At 33.1% G+C, this 15,820-nt stretch overlaps 1 protein-coding gene across 6 annotated transcripts in view; it reads right to left on the bottom strand.

Annotated features, from left to right (window-relative positions):
• Nucleotides 1–15,820, bottom strand: part of SKIC3 (SKI3 subunit of superkiller complex) — a 101,014-nt gene that overhangs the window by 27,046 nt on the left and 58,148 nt on the right. For all 6 annotated transcript variants that reach the window (XM_079146007.1, XM_079146004.1, XM_079146005.1 and 3 more), the window contains 6 exons: nucleotides 13,020–13,241; nucleotides 12,069–12,141; nucleotides 8,651–8,704; nucleotides 8,368–8,479; nucleotides 5,385–5,513; nucleotides 1,466–1,587 (listed from right to left, as the gene is read on the bottom strand). In XM_079146007.1, coding sequence (XP_079002133.1) covers nucleotides 1,466–1,587; nucleotides 5,385–5,513; nucleotides 8,368–8,479; nucleotides 8,651–8,704; nucleotides 12,069–12,141; nucleotides 13,020–13,241 — 712 coding nt within the window. The remainder of the gene's footprint in view (nucleotides 1–1,465; nucleotides 1,588–5,384; nucleotides 5,514–8,367; nucleotides 8,480–8,650; nucleotides 8,705–12,068; nucleotides 12,142–13,019; nucleotides 13,242–15,820) is intronic.

Raw genomic sequence — 15,820 nt, 5'->3', positions numbered from 1 at the left:
ATAAAAAGAGGCAAAATTGTGCTTCTTTCTTAAACTCTTTACAATGTTCACTACATTCCTTTCTTCTAGGCACAGATTTCTCAATCATTGGGAGTAAGAGAAATGACCCCTTTTCTCATTTCCCTGAGCTATTATTTATGCCCTAAAATAATATAGAAATATTTTAACTCAAGAGTTTGAAGGTTCCCAGCACAAAGAATTGATAACATTTGAGGAGATGAAAATGTTAGTTATCTTTATTTGGTCATAACATTATATCTTTGTTTTGAATTATAATAGAGTATTCCATAAATAAATATAAATATTATATGTTAATTAAGAAAATGCATTTCTGACGCTAAAGGGGAAACATATTAACCTATTTCCAAAAAGAAAACAAAAAACAAACAAAAAAGGAATTAATTGGCCCTGAAGAATATGCTTATCTATTTTTTATTCATTAGTTCATAGTTAGATGTATTTCTAGAACATATCTGATTGCTTTCTTCTAAGTAAGAGATGGGAACAATAAAATGACAAGGAAAGGTTCATACAGGAATGGTTCATACATCATTCTTGATTCTATTAGTGCATAAGGTAACTATTAGTTCATGCTGAGTAAACACTCATGGTATAACAGCCCATCCAGAACTTATCTCATATGGAAATCCTTACATGAAAGAGAAAATCACTCTGCTTATCAGAATATTAGCAAGTCCATTTTTCTTTGTAAAATTTAAAACTACTCTTTCAAAAAACTCATTCCAAAAGACAAATGGCCCATTCATGAAACATGTTTTCAAGAAAAAAATGTTTAAAACTCAAATATTAATTTATTTCTGAGTAGGTTTATTCATTCATTCATTCAGTAAATATGTATTGGATCCCTGCTATGTGCTAGGCAAGATGCTAAGAATTTACTCAGAGAGCCTCCAAGCTGAGAGCCTGGCATGTAAAATATGACTTGTGAGGAGTTAGTTCCAGTCCCCACTCAATAATCTCCTCAGTCATTCCATGTGGCTCAGAACACTTGAAAAACAGAAGAAACATGAAAGGATCCTGGAAAACACAGCATTCTGAAGGGACTAAGCAGAAATCAAAGGAAAATACTTGCCTCCTTAATGGTACCAAAAAAAATAAATAAATAAAAGTCTTTTAGGAGCTAGAGTCCTAGAGTCAAATGTGAATTCAAACTGAAACACTACTTATTTCTAGTTATAAGCCCCTGTGCTTATTCTCCTTAAACCTTAATTTTCTGTTTTGTAAAAATGTTGATTATATAAATGTCTATATCACAGGATTGTTGTGAAACTCAAACACAAAATGCTAAATGTAGTGATTGACCAGTAGCAAGAATCAATAAATTTTGTTTGTTATCATCATAATCACCACCACCATATGCTCTTTAAATAACACACATTCCTTTTTTGAAGCTATTTTAAGTAAAATAAGAATTCAAGGCTTTCAATATATAATTACATAATACCTTTGTGCAGAGAGCTTCAGCTTCAGATATTCTTCCTGTTTCTATCAGACCAGTGACAGCTTGTGAGAGAGACCACTGTTCAAGAGATTGGTTGTACTTTTCAAGAAATTCCTTGCCCTTAACTGTAAACAAAAAATGTCATGTTACTTTCTTCTGTAATTTGTAATATGTTCTCAAGGGAGTAGTTACCTGAAGTACTATAATCAGACATCATGAATATAAAATTTTTAAAGCTTACATGTACTAGTGAAATACCATAGATTATCCTGATAAGAGAGAGGTTTTTGAAAAGTTTCAAAGCACAAGTATTTATAGTTAAATAACTTATGGCCAAGTGATTGTGATTTACAACCAAAAATCACTGTATCCACAATAACAGAATTTACTGAAAATATTTAAAGATTTACTGCAATAAATTGAAGTAAAATAAACTGTGTACATTCAAACTACACAATTTGAAGAGTTCTAACATAATTATATATTAGGGAACTATTATCACAATTAAGATAATGAACATCATTATCAAAAGTGTTCCTTTGTAATCATTTATTTGTCCAGATCATCCAGTCTCACCTTACCCTCTGTATACACCCTGGTAACTCCTTATCTGTTTTCTGTCACAACAGACTTTTTGCATCTTACAACATGTCATATAAATGGAATCACATGGTATACAGTATACACTCTGGCATTTTCGCAGGTGATAACATGGTAAATTACATTCATTTTCAAATTCTAGGACAAGCCCCACTTGATCATTGTGTCTTATTATCTTTTGCATGTGTTGTGGATTTGAACTGTTGAAGTTCTATTATGAACACTGCCATCTACATTCATGAATGATGTTGGGTAATTTTCTTTTCTTGTAATGTCTTTGTCTGGTTTTGGTATTAGAGTAATGTCAGCCTCATAAAAGGTGTTAGAAAGAATTACCATCTCTTCAACTTTCTGGAAGAATTTATGTAGAATTGGTATTACCTCTTTCTGAATCCTCTTAAATTTATTGAGACCTGTTTTATGGGCCACAATATGATTTATTTGGGTATATGTTCAGTGTGCACTTGAAGAGTACATTTAACTGTTAGGAGAAATAAATCAATAATAAGTGCAGTAACAATAAAAATAATGTCAATTAGGTCAAGTTAGTTGACAGTGTTTTTCAAGTCTTTAATACCTCTTTACTGATTTTCTGTTGGTTTTCTCAATTATCAATCCATGCAGAACCATGCTCTCTGTGAGAGGGGAAATAAATAAAATGAGCCCCAGTGGGGCCCCCAAAACTCCCTAAATATAAGAGATGAACTGGGAAAACCAGGGAGGAGAAAGCTGCAAAGAGAGCTCCAGAAATCTACAAAGGGATTCCTCAATTATTTAGCTCAGAACTGATCAGCACAACTGTGAGGAAACTACATGAGGCTAGGGGAAAAAAAAAAAAAAACACCAAAAACACCAAAAGGAGGAGGAAGAATCTTCAGAGTTGACAGAAGACTGGGACTAGTTTGTTAATTAACAAACTACAGATCTGACCTGACCCTGAAAGGAAACACATTAAACCACTGTCTCCCAAAAAGAAAAATCAGAATGAATTGGCATCTTGAAAATACTGAATCTTCTGATCCATGAACATTTGTGTATTTAATTTCTCTCAGCAGTATTCTGTACTTGTTAGTATATGGGACTTACATCTATTTTGCTAAAGTTATGTCTACGTACTTAATATTTTTATATGTTACCATAAGTAGCTTATTTTAATGGCAATTTTTTATTCCTGGTATATAATTATACTCTCAACTTTGTTGTGTTGATCTTGCATCCTACAAACATACTGAGCTTAATTCCTAGTTCTAGTGGCTGTTTTTGGTAATTTCCTAAGCTTTTTCTATGTACATAATCATGTATAAATAAAAACAGCTTTAATTCCGAAGAGAAAGAAACTTTCCACATATATGGATATGGAGGGAGATGCATATGCATACATGTAATTATGTATCTCTATTTTAGAATATAATGTAAGTGTTTCAGGGAAATAGGAAAATGGGTCATTTTTTTTTCCCAATGACTAAGAAGTCTGTGCCTAGAAGAAAGGTACGTAGTAAACAATTTGATGAAAGTTTAAGAAACAAACACAATTATACCTCTTGTTTTTATTTATTTATTTGTTGGTTTGTTTTGTATGTGGTGCTGAGGATCGAACCCAATGCCTCACACATGCTGGGAAAGCACTCTACACTTAGCTACAACCCCAGTCCCATAACTCTTTTCATACAGTGCAGTTTGTTCCAATGGAACAGTGATAGCCTTCACACTTAATTTTATATTTTCTTAAGTCAGCTATTTACATTCAGAACCTAAATTTTTCAGGATATTACCTGAGGAAAAAAGTCAAGTCAAAACCTAAATAAATAACTTATACACCAAAATAATAGCACTGCTTACTTTAAAGATTATTTAAAATAGGATTTGATATTCCCAAGCAGTTAAGTCTTTTGTTTGCTTAGTTTTTGCAGATAATAGTTGTTCAAAATAATAACAACACCGGGCATGGTGGTACACCCTGTAACTACAGCAGCTCAGGAAGCTGAGGCAGGAGAATTACAAGTTCGAAGCCAGCCTCAGCAACTTAGTAAGGTTTCCAGCAACTTAGACCCTGGTTCAATCCCTGGTACAAACAAACAAACAAACAAAAATGATAGCAGAATTTCATAGTCATGTGTGCTTAAGTGCATACGTGTAGGGATGCTTATGAATGCTTATGTATAAGCAAAATGAATGACAATAGGGATATAAGGGACGGGAGAGAGTAATTAGGACATTTTATTATATAGTTCTCATACTTTTCATTAAGTGGTACAGTGTTATTTGAGAGTGGACTTAGAATAGTTTTAAGTACACACTGCAAACTCCAGGGCAATCCCTTTAAAAATAAATAAATAAAAATAAAAGAAGTATAACTGATATGCTAAAAAGGGGGGCAAAATAGAATCATATAAAATGAAGAATTAAAACTAAAGGGAAGGAAAACAGTGGAAGATAAGGCCAGATATAGTAGCACATGCCTGTAAATTCCAGCTACTCAGGAGATGGAGGCAGGAAAATTGCAAGTACAAGGCCAGTATGGGCAACTTAGGGAGACTGTATGGTATTTTTGACTCACCACTTTAAGTTCATTTTATTAAAATACTTCAATCTTACAATGCCACTAAAGAAGGGCCTACTTTTTAAAAATTTGCACTGGTAATTCCTAAGACACAGGTAGTAATGATCTACAAAAAAAAAAAAAAAAAAAAATTGATAATCTCAAATTAGTTTAGTGAAAAAACTAATTGTCCCCAGACAAAAAAGGTTACTTTATATAAAGATGCCAATGATAGATCACATTTCAATGAAGAAGTCTGTAGAATTATAAGACAATGTTGACTAAATCTGAGAGGATTAACAGCTACTCTGACCAAGATTCCCAGGAAGAATCAGAGAACACTTTAGTGCTGGTTTCAGTAAAGGACTCCTTCCAAGTCACCTGAATCCCCAAACACTGGCTAAAAAGCAGGTAAATGCTATAGAAAAAAGATTCACCTTCCAGATATAATGGACTTCTAAGCTATAGGGAAAAGAAAAATACAGTATGCCCATCCCATTTTTGTACAGTTAACAACCATGAATTCTGTTTTTAAAATATTTTTTAGTTGTAGATAGACACAATACCTTTATTTTATTTATTTATTTTTAGTGTGGTGCTGAGAATCGAACCCAGTGCCTTACATGTGCTAAGCAAACATTCTACAACTTAGCTACAGCCCCAGTCCCCCATGAATTCTTTAATGAACACATAACAATATACATTCAGATGTTTGTGTTCCTGATTTAATCATATGAGGAGCCTGAATTAAATCATGTATAAAAAATGCTTCTTTAAACTTACTTGAAGCAGAAACAGCAGATAACAGTGCCAAGTATAAATCCATCCTCTTTGGCTGAGTGTTGTTCACTAGAGCCAGTTTATCATCAGCATAACAGGCTGCCATCAGCCCAGCCCAGACAGCAGGGTCACCTAAATACAGGAAACAGTTAGAAGTCTTGTTAATAACATCATGATGTTAAAAAGGTATCAAAAATGAGAATAAGAGCTTCTAAGTACCCAACCCCAAATTAAAATAACTACATATTCAGAAAAATTCACTTCCTTAAAGGAAAACTAAATTGTTTTCAGAAAACAGATTCCTACATTTGTCCTTCAAGATTTGCCATTTTGCTAGGTGGCACACTTCTGTTCTTCCAGCAGGTCAGGAGGCTGAGGCAAGAGGACTGCAAGTTCAAAGCCAGTCTCAGCAACTTGGCGAGACCCGATCTCTAAATAAAATATATTTTTAAAAAATGGCTGGGGATGTGGCTCAGTGGTTAAATGTCCCTGGGTTCAATCCCCAGTACCAAAAAAAAAAAAAAAAAAAAAAATTGCCATTTCTTCCCCCAAGCACATTAGCAGAGGAAAAATACCCTATTACGCTCCTCTTGAATAGCTGGTTAACTCAGATACCTAGAGTAAAGTGTGTCGAAAGGGCAATTTCATTCACTTTCACTAGACACCAAGGACAAGCTCAAACAGATAATCCTTTCTATCACTCAGTTCCTGTTTCTAAGGCCTAGTCACAGGATAAACAAGATTACACAGTTTTTATAGTTCTTAAGAAAAATATAAGACAAAGCAAAGGCTAACATTTTATCTCTGTTCTAGCAAGAATGCGTGACAGACATTTCATCATCACAAATGAGGCATTTATACACTTATGTATCACTTCATTCATCTGATCTTTCCTTCCTTCACACTTGGACAGCAGCTTCAGGTGAGAAGGGACACCTGACAGTGGGTTGAAGAGGTAAGAGATTAGATGTATAAACTCTGTTTAAGAAAATTAGTTTTGAAAAGAAGCAGCTAGAAGAGGATTTGGAACTTAGATTTTTTTTTTAAATTTGTTTGGTCTTTTATTATTAAAAATCTTATTTTGCAATTTACTTCAACAGTTAATATTTTTGTCCTTCTACCATTAAAAAACAAAAGGATGATTTTAAAATCCCAGGAGGTTTTTCATTACTATAGTCTTTTAAACAATATCTTTTAGCTTTCTTTTTATTTTTTTCTATCTCACTGGACCATCCAAAATAAGTCTCCTATGAATGTCTGCAGTGAAGTGCCCTCAGGTCTAAAATTCTAGGATTATATCTGACACAGACTCAATTTCTGAATACTGATTTACTCCTAAGATTAAATCAATAAGCCTTTTGGGAATCTTAAGATATTCTATAGTTAGTATTTCTGGTTGGGGGAATGGACATTAGTGGGGAGAAATTTCTTCTGCCACAATACTGAAGAAATGCCAATTCCATTAACTCTTTTTTAGTTTTATGTTTTGGTGGTGCTGGGGATTTTGACGCACATAAACACTCTACTGTTGAGTGTTTGCTACCAGCCCTAGTTCCATGAACTCTTCCACAGATAATCAGCAAATCATTTCTCTGTGAAATCAAGTGATGCTATAAAAATATATAAACTATAAACCTGAAACTCTTTAAATACAGATTGCTAAAAATTAAAAATATTTCTCAGTATCACAAAAGCATAAATTAGCAGAAATTGGATCTTCTTTCATTCAATTCTAACTCTAAGGGTTATCTTCAGTTTCTGAAAACATTCCTTAGAGTAAAATCTGTATTTTACTTAACTAAACATCTCAAGGATTAGATGTATAGCCACTACACTTAATTACAATTATATTCACTTTCACTGGTCTCCAAAGACAAGTCAAGTACTCTTTACTACTCAGTACCTGTTATAAACATCTTACATGATTATTTGGCTTCCTTGAGTATGTACTTCTCCAATTAATATGGAGAAAAATCAGACATCACTAGAAAGGACCTTATCTGGAAAATCATCTTCCTAACAGATCTTCTACCATGTTAGAGACATAATAAGAATTCTTGAGAGTAAGTTCATCCTGTATTTACTTGAGAACACCTCTAAAAATGAGAAACTTACCAATATATATCATAGACAAATTCAAATATTTAGGTCTCTTTTTTCTCCAATCATGTCAAAATGAAAGAAAAGATAACACATATTGATCTGTTTACTTGTTTTATAAAATAATCCCTGAAATGTTAAGGTATCTTGCAGCTTAGTTAGGAGCATTACAATTTATTGTGAAGGGAACACTGAAATTATTATGTATAATTTGCTTCCCAACAGTGCCTGGTCAAACAATAGAATTCTGTTCTAATGAATGTTTCAAATGTTCTGAAGGAAAGAAATTGCTTGATGTGTCACCTCATATATAAAATAATATTACGTATAATTCACCTAGTAGCCTTACATTGCTAGAAATTCCAGTCCTGTAAGATATTTTTCCAGTAGTGGAAATGGAAACACACTGAAGCAGTAATATGCAATTTCTCATTACCTTTGTGTCAATGAACATATGACAGCTAGTTAGAACTAATAATAGCGAGCTGGGGTGAGGCCATGACCTTGCCATTTCTAACAGTTACCACACAAGACACACACTTCAAGGAGTTAACTATACATAACAATAACTAAGCATTATTAAATAATTTAGTATATATAGGTTAACCTCATTAAATCAGACAGAAAATGGGAGTAAAACTCTTGAAAATTTGTAATTTCAATTATAAGCAATATATTTAAACACACATTCCCTTTAGCCTGTTTCAATAATTAAACCCTCTTAATTATCAGTAACCAAATACAGACAAGCAAATAATACACATTAAAACATTTTCTTAAAATTCCCTTTTATCTTATTTCATGGAAATGCAAGTTTTGCTTTTATAGGTCACAAATGCAAGATTGATAGAATTTGAAGTAATTAAATGGATTATAATCTATTCACCTGGAGAAAGGAGAGCTGCCTTCTGAATAGTCTTTAGTGCAATATTTTTTTCATCTTCTGCTGAACTGCTCCCCATTGCCAACTGATTTGCTGCAGTGTACAGTAATGCCTTCTACATAAAAGAAAAAAAGTGTGTTAACTAAATCTCTTCATTACTCCTTGTCTTTCAAACTGACCAAAAGGACTATATTTGATAGATGTGACACAAAAGCTATGAACATTTTTATTTTATTATTTCATCATTAATTAACAAGTCAAACATTTTATTCTAATATAAGCTAACCTTTCCATGATCTGAGTCCAGAATATGAGCCACAGTTCCTGCTACAGCACCTCCCTATAATGGAAAATACTGATTAGACAAATGCAAAAACTTTTATGAAATAGTAAACATTAAAACAGATAAAATCTTTTTCATTAAATAATTTGAAAGATTCAATTTTAACTCATTTGCAACTCTGAATTCCTTATCAATTTATTATTATTTTATTTTTCTTTTCATTATTTATTTATTTAAAATTAGTTATAATTAGTTATACATGACAGTAGAATGCATTTTGACACACTGTACACAAATGGAGCATAACTTCTCATTCCTCTGTCTGTACATGGTGAAGAGTCATACCAGTTGTGTAATCATACATGTATACAGAGTAATAATGTCTGTCTCATTCTATCATCCTTCCCATCCCTACTGCCCCACCCCTCCCCTCCTTCCCCTCTGCACAGTCCAAAGTTCCTTCACTCTTCCCTAGTCCCCCTCCTACGATTATGGATCAGCATCCACTTATCAGAGAAAACATTTGGCCTTTGATCTTTTAAGTTTGGCCTCTTTTGCTTAGCATGATATTCTCCAGCTCCATCCATTTACCAGCAAATGCCATATAAACAATAGTAAGTGTTGACGAGGATGTGGAGGAAAAGGTACACTCATTCATTGCTGGTGGAACTGCAAACTGGTGCAACCATTGTGGAAAGCAGTATGGAGATTCCTCAGAAAACTTGGAATGGAACTCCATTTGACCCAGCTACCCCACTCAGTTTACACCCAAAGGACTTAAAATCAGCATACTATAGTGAAGAAAATCTTTTCTACTATGATCATTTCAACTCTGTAATTAAAATACTCATTAAAGGTTCAAAAATTACATGATTTTACAGTGGCACCAAACAAATGCACACATTTTATAATAAAATAAGAGACTATAGAAGAAAGAAAGAAAGAGAACAATTACAAAGATAAACTAGAATGGTTTTACTCCACAAAAATTACTAGGGACTATGGACTATTTTTTTTTAATTTATTTTTATTGTAAACAAATGGGATACATGTTGTTTCTGTTTGTACATGGAGTAACAGCATACCATTTGAGTAATCATACATTTACATAGGGTAATAATGTTTGATTCATTCTGTTATTTTTTCCTTCCCCCCCACCCCTCCCATCCCTCTTTTCCCTCTATACAGTCCCTCCTTCCTCGACTATGGACTATTTTAAAAACTCCACAGTCCCTAATAAAATGAATAACTAAGTTTCAGAGCACCATGAAGTTTGCCATTGCTCCAACAATTACCTCAATACCAAAAATAAATATATATATACATGTATATGTACATATATACAGCATCATAACAGTTTTCATAAGGTCAATTTGAAATCTATAATTTAAAAAATTCAACATTTTACTTTTAGAAAAGACAGTGAATTATAAGAATGGTTTCATTTTATATCAGATGTATATTGTAGTTTCATATCAGAAGTGTGTCAGAAATATATTCAAAAGTATACTCTGTACATTAAAAATGCTTAAAACATAAGCTTTAAAATATGCTGAAATAAAACAAAAGATGAATTAAAAAGGAAAATACAGTAGGAGAAGGATCTGGGAATTAGAGCTGGAATTAAATCCCATCACCACAACTATACAATGTGATTTTGCACAAGTCACTTATCCTTTATATTTCAAGTTCCCTACTCGGTGGACAATAATTGCATTTACTTCATATAGTTGCTGAAATTAAATGACAACATATAAAAATGCTTAGCACAGTAGCTGACAGATAACAAATACTTCACTCCAATGTCTAAAAATGATGACCTTCTAAGTTCTTTGAACCAATCCATCCACCAAAAATAACTAAAACTGTGAGATGAAGCCTTGCTACTCAAACCAGTCTGCATATCCACAGCATCAACATTCCCTGGAGGTTGTTAGAAGTGCAGAGGCTCCACCTCAAAACTACTAAATGAGAATATGTACTTTAATGAGATTACTAGGTGATTTTAATTGCACATTAAAGTTTGAGAAGCACTGAGATAAAATATTTTTAAAACATATTTCTTTTCTTAATTTTTTTTTTTTAGTTGTCAATAGATCTTTATTTATTTATATGTGGTGCTGAGAATTGGAACTCAGTGCCTCACATATGCTAGGTAAGTGCTCTACCAGTAAGCTACAACCCCAGTCCTAAAACATATTTCTTAAAGGCACTAAATAACTGACAAGACATTAAGAACTTAGGCAAAAATTGAAAAAAGGAAAACTGGAATCTAGGGATGCATGTCAGCAGGGCAGTCACTTCCACCATTTTCAGACCCTAACAAATTTTAATTGTCATCTTGAAGAACTAATGGACTTGTGGAACAGAAGTTAAAACCTAAGGCTCAAACAAGGAAGGTAGTATATAAGGAACCAACAACAGAATAAACCGAGACTTCAAGGGATAAATCAGAGGTCAGGTCTCAAATGATTTTGTATCCCAACCAAGGTTTTTGGCTAGTCCAAAAAACACAGGCTCATAAATTAGTGGGCCACCAAACACCTGACAAAGCATAGATTCTTTCTATAGAAAGATATCTTCATACTAGGCCTCAAATTATTTCTACACATAATTTTCAAGTACACGCAATCAAGTAAACAAAGAAACAAGGCCACCACGAGTAAAAACCAGTGGGAATAAACAAGAAGAAGAGACCCACAAAGACTTCAGATATTGGAATTACCAGACACGTTAAGTGTTCAAAACATATTTGCTATTACTATTATGTTTATCAATTAGGTAACTATAAAGGGACATATTAACTACAGAAGTTTATAGAATATAAACACTTGAAAATATCTGGCTATTGTGAGCTAAAACACAACATATAATCCTTTATAGAAGAGCAATGACTTGTTTATATTTCTGGACATTAGCAGAGTTCAAGTTCCTATTGTCTTGTATTTAAGAAGTTTTTGAAGGACTGGGGAGGTGCCCCAGTAGTATAGTGCTTGCCTGGCATGCGTGAGGCCCTGGGTTCAATACTCAGCACCACACACACACACAACACACACACACACACACACACACAGAGTAAGAAGTTTTTAAATAAAATTATCTTTTGGAATCCAAAACCATAATAGCCAATGCTTATAATATTTTGAACATTACTTTAACATCTAGGCATTAAGATAATCTGTATGTGTTCAAAAAAGACCTACTACTTCTTTGTAGCTCCCAAAACACCCCAAACAGTACAACAGGACATGGAGGAAACTCAGTCTAAGACTTGTATAAATAATGGAAAATTCTGTTAAATAACAAACCTTCCTTCACTGTATTTATTATACTTCAGAAAAATAAGCTATACACTACAATTATATTTACCACATCACAAGTTACTTAGTATCTTTTTGCCAGAATTTAGAACATTACTCACCTTTGCATTTCGTTGAGCACACTGAGCAACAACCCGGGATAAGAAAGACCAAAGAGCAGGATCAGCCGGGTTACTACAGAGATATCAAAAGTAATAGCCTTTGAGATGAAAGTTACTTTAACCACAAAAACTACAACCAATAAAAACTACAACCTCTGAGTTGAATCACTGGTTAAAAACCTTTCTAACACCTAGGACAATAATATGAGTTGTTCATGTTTGACTGAAAATGTCTGAAATTTTAAGAAAACATATTTCATATTTTCTATAGGCATTAAGAGTTCTTATGAAAATATGAAGAAAAAATCAGCAACAGGATTCCAAATCATGAGACAAGTAAAAAAAGTTAAGGAAATGTAATTGTGTTCAAAGAAATATATTTTACATGATTAAGGAAATGTATTATGTTCAAAGAAAGCACAGAGATAAAAAAATTAAAGGACAAATAATATTACATGATAGGATGTACTCTAATCGAAATGACATAATAAGGAACGCCTCATACTAAAATAATTTAATTTTTTGAAAATATAATTATCACAGATTATTAATAATGAACTACTGAATAAAAAGAAACTATAGACATAATATGCTGAAAATAAAATAACCACTATTGATAATGATAGCGTTCTGTCCAAATTTTGAAGAAATTAATGAATATTTAAGTGGGCCAAAATTCCTAAGGCCATCAACCTGGCCTGTATTAGATAATAGACTGAAAATATTACAAGCTTCAGGAAATAAAGGCTTTTATCAAAACAAGTTTTGGACCTTTACCCAAGTAAGATCCAAATTTATCAAATGAATTTAAAAAATCCTTAAGGGAAAATAATGGGTAAAGTCAGTTGCCTGGCGCTATATAAAAATTCCAGAGAGCCAGAGTCTAGTTTCTAACATATACATGCTTACCTCATCCTTTTAATGTCCAAGGGGCAAAAATAACCATGTTACCTGTGAACAGCTTTAGATGCTTGCCGTTGCACTGCTACACTGCGGCCTTGGAGTGCATAAATCGCTGAAGTAAGAAGGCACCTGTGATAATCACTGTCTTTGTGTTTGATGTGCTTCAGTAACTCATTAAGTGCTGCTTTTGACAGCGTAGCATCCTGCATTACCAATCCTAGAGCACACAGGGCTTGAAGGCTTTCTATGGTTGGTTCCTTTAAAATAGAGCTGTAAATACATTTTTTATAATTGCTTGTTTGCCATCAGTACAATAGTCTTATCTATAATATTAAAAGATATTTAATATTTAATACAAAAAGCAATTTACTCAAAGATTCACCAAACTAAACCCGTTTTAACAGTAATATAAATAAATTGCTTGGTTTTCAGAGATAGCAGTTTCTCTGACTGATAGAAAGTGCTAATGGCCTTTTAATAGCCAAATTTCTTTTCTGGTCATTTTATCCATTCTTTAGAAGCAAATATAAATCAGCTTGGGTCTCAGTTCTAAATAATTAGAACAATTTTGCTAAAATGTTCAGTTTTAATAAGATCCTGGAAAGCATGAATAGTTTTAAAAAAAGATTCTGTTCAATATAAGATATGATTTTTATTCTGATAGAACCCTGTCTTATTTGCTTGGTGGTGCTGAAACCAGCAATTTACAATAAAAGCACAATATATCTACGTCCATTAGGCTCCAAATAAACATTTTTATAATTTAAGAAGAATTTAAATTTTGTGTGTAAAGATCTACATTTTTTTCCTTTTTCAACTGTAAAATGAGAAGCTAAAAATATTTAGCCTTAAAGAGATAAAGTAAATAATTTTTAAGAATCATTATTAATTTAAATGAAGAATTCTTAGCTATCTACAATGATACTTTTAATAATTATTATGAACTGTATACTATAATAAAGGAGCTTTCAAAACCTTTTTAAATGAAGTTCATTAAAATACAACAAAAGTATTTATACTAAGTCTTTGAACTATTTTTTGGAAGGGGGAATTAAGTTTTTTGCACTAAGCTTTGATAATCAGGTACAAAATCATGAATTTTCATAGGCAGCTTTGGAGTAAGTAGCTTACTTATAATACCCACAGTAACCCTTCACAATAAAGAATTTTAAAATGTAGGAGAATGAAACTAAACTCCTATCTCTCACCCTGCACAATACTCAACTCAAAATGGATCAAGGACCTCGGAATCAGACCAGAGACCCTGCATCTTATAGAAGAAAAAGTAGGTCCAAATCTTCAACATGTTGGCCTAGGATCAGACTTCCTTAACAGGACTCCCATAGCACAAGAAATAAAAGCAAGAATCAATAACTGGGACAGATTCAAACTAAAAAGCTTTCTCTCAGCAAAGGAAACTATCAGCAATGTGAAGAGAGAGCCTACAGAGTGGGAGAAAATCTTTGCCAATCATACTTCAGATAGAGCACTCATTTCCAGAATATATAAAGAACTCAAAAAAGTCTACACCAAGAATACACCTAACCCAATCAACAAATGGGCTAAGGAAATGAACAGACACTTCACAGAAGATCCACAAGCAATCAACAGATATATGAAAAAATGTTCCATATCTCTAGAAATAAGAGAAATGCAAATCAAAACTACCCTAAGATTCCATCTCACCCCAATTAGAATGGCAATTATCAAGAATACAAGCAACAATAGGTGTTAGCGAGGATGTGGGGGAAGAGGTATACTCATACATTGCTGGTGGGGTTGCAAATTAGTGCAGCCGCTCTGGAAAGAAGTATGGAGATTTCTCAGAAAGCTTGGAATGGAGCCACCATTTGACCCAGCTATCCCACTCCTTGGCCTATACCCAAAGGACTTAAAATCAGCATACTACAGAGATGTGGCCACATCAGTGTTCATAGCTGCTCAATTCACAATAGCCAGATTGTGGAACCAACCTAGATGTCCTTCAATTGATGAATGGAAAAAGAAACATATCCATGGAAAATGGATATATATACAATGGAATATTACTCAGCCATAAAGAATAAAATTATGTTATTTGCAGGCAAATGGATGAAACTGGAGACTATCATGGTAAGTGAGATAAGCCAATCTTAAAAAACCAAAGGACGAATAATCTGGCTGATAAGCGGATGATGACACATAATGGGGGGTGAGAGGGGGGCAAGAATGGAAGAAGGACGGACTGTATAGAGGGAAAAGAGGGGTGGGAGGGGTAGGGGGGAAGGAAAAAATAACAGAATGAATCAAACACCATTACCCTATGTAAATGTATTACACAAATGGTATGCCTTTACTTCATGTACAAACAGAAACAACACATATCCCATTTGTTTACAGTAAAAATAAATTAAAAAAAAAAAAAAGTAGAAAACCACACACACAAGAAAAACTTCTGGTGATAGATCACTGTGTGGTTTTTGGCTTGTATCCAGAAAGAACTCAAATAACTAAATGATGCTACTGTAACAAAGTTCCCTCTGTTCTCTATGGTTCCCTCCATTCTCTTTATTTAGGTAAACATGTTTCTCAGTGATTCTATCTATACAAATGAAAAATGGAGAATTGATGCTGAGTCCAGGATCATTATAGCAAAAGGTGATATTTATCTATAAATATATAAATTAATTTAAAAAATGTTTCATTGAGCTGTCCACCTCCCCCCAAAAAAGATTTATTTTCAATATGATGTACTCTTATTTTTATAATTACTTATCAAACTTATGTTTTATGTTGTTTTGATCAATTGATACTACTATGATAATAATTTTAAGTCATATTTCAATCCAGAAGGACATTTTGGAAGCATA

This window comes from Sciurus vulgaris, assembly GCF_902686455.1.
Source record: "Sciurus vulgaris genome assembly, chromosome: 6".
NCBI lineage: Eukaryota > Metazoa > Chordata > Mammalia > Rodentia > Sciuridae > Sciurus > Sciurus vulgaris.
This window is presented reverse-complemented; position numbering and strand designations above follow the sequence as displayed.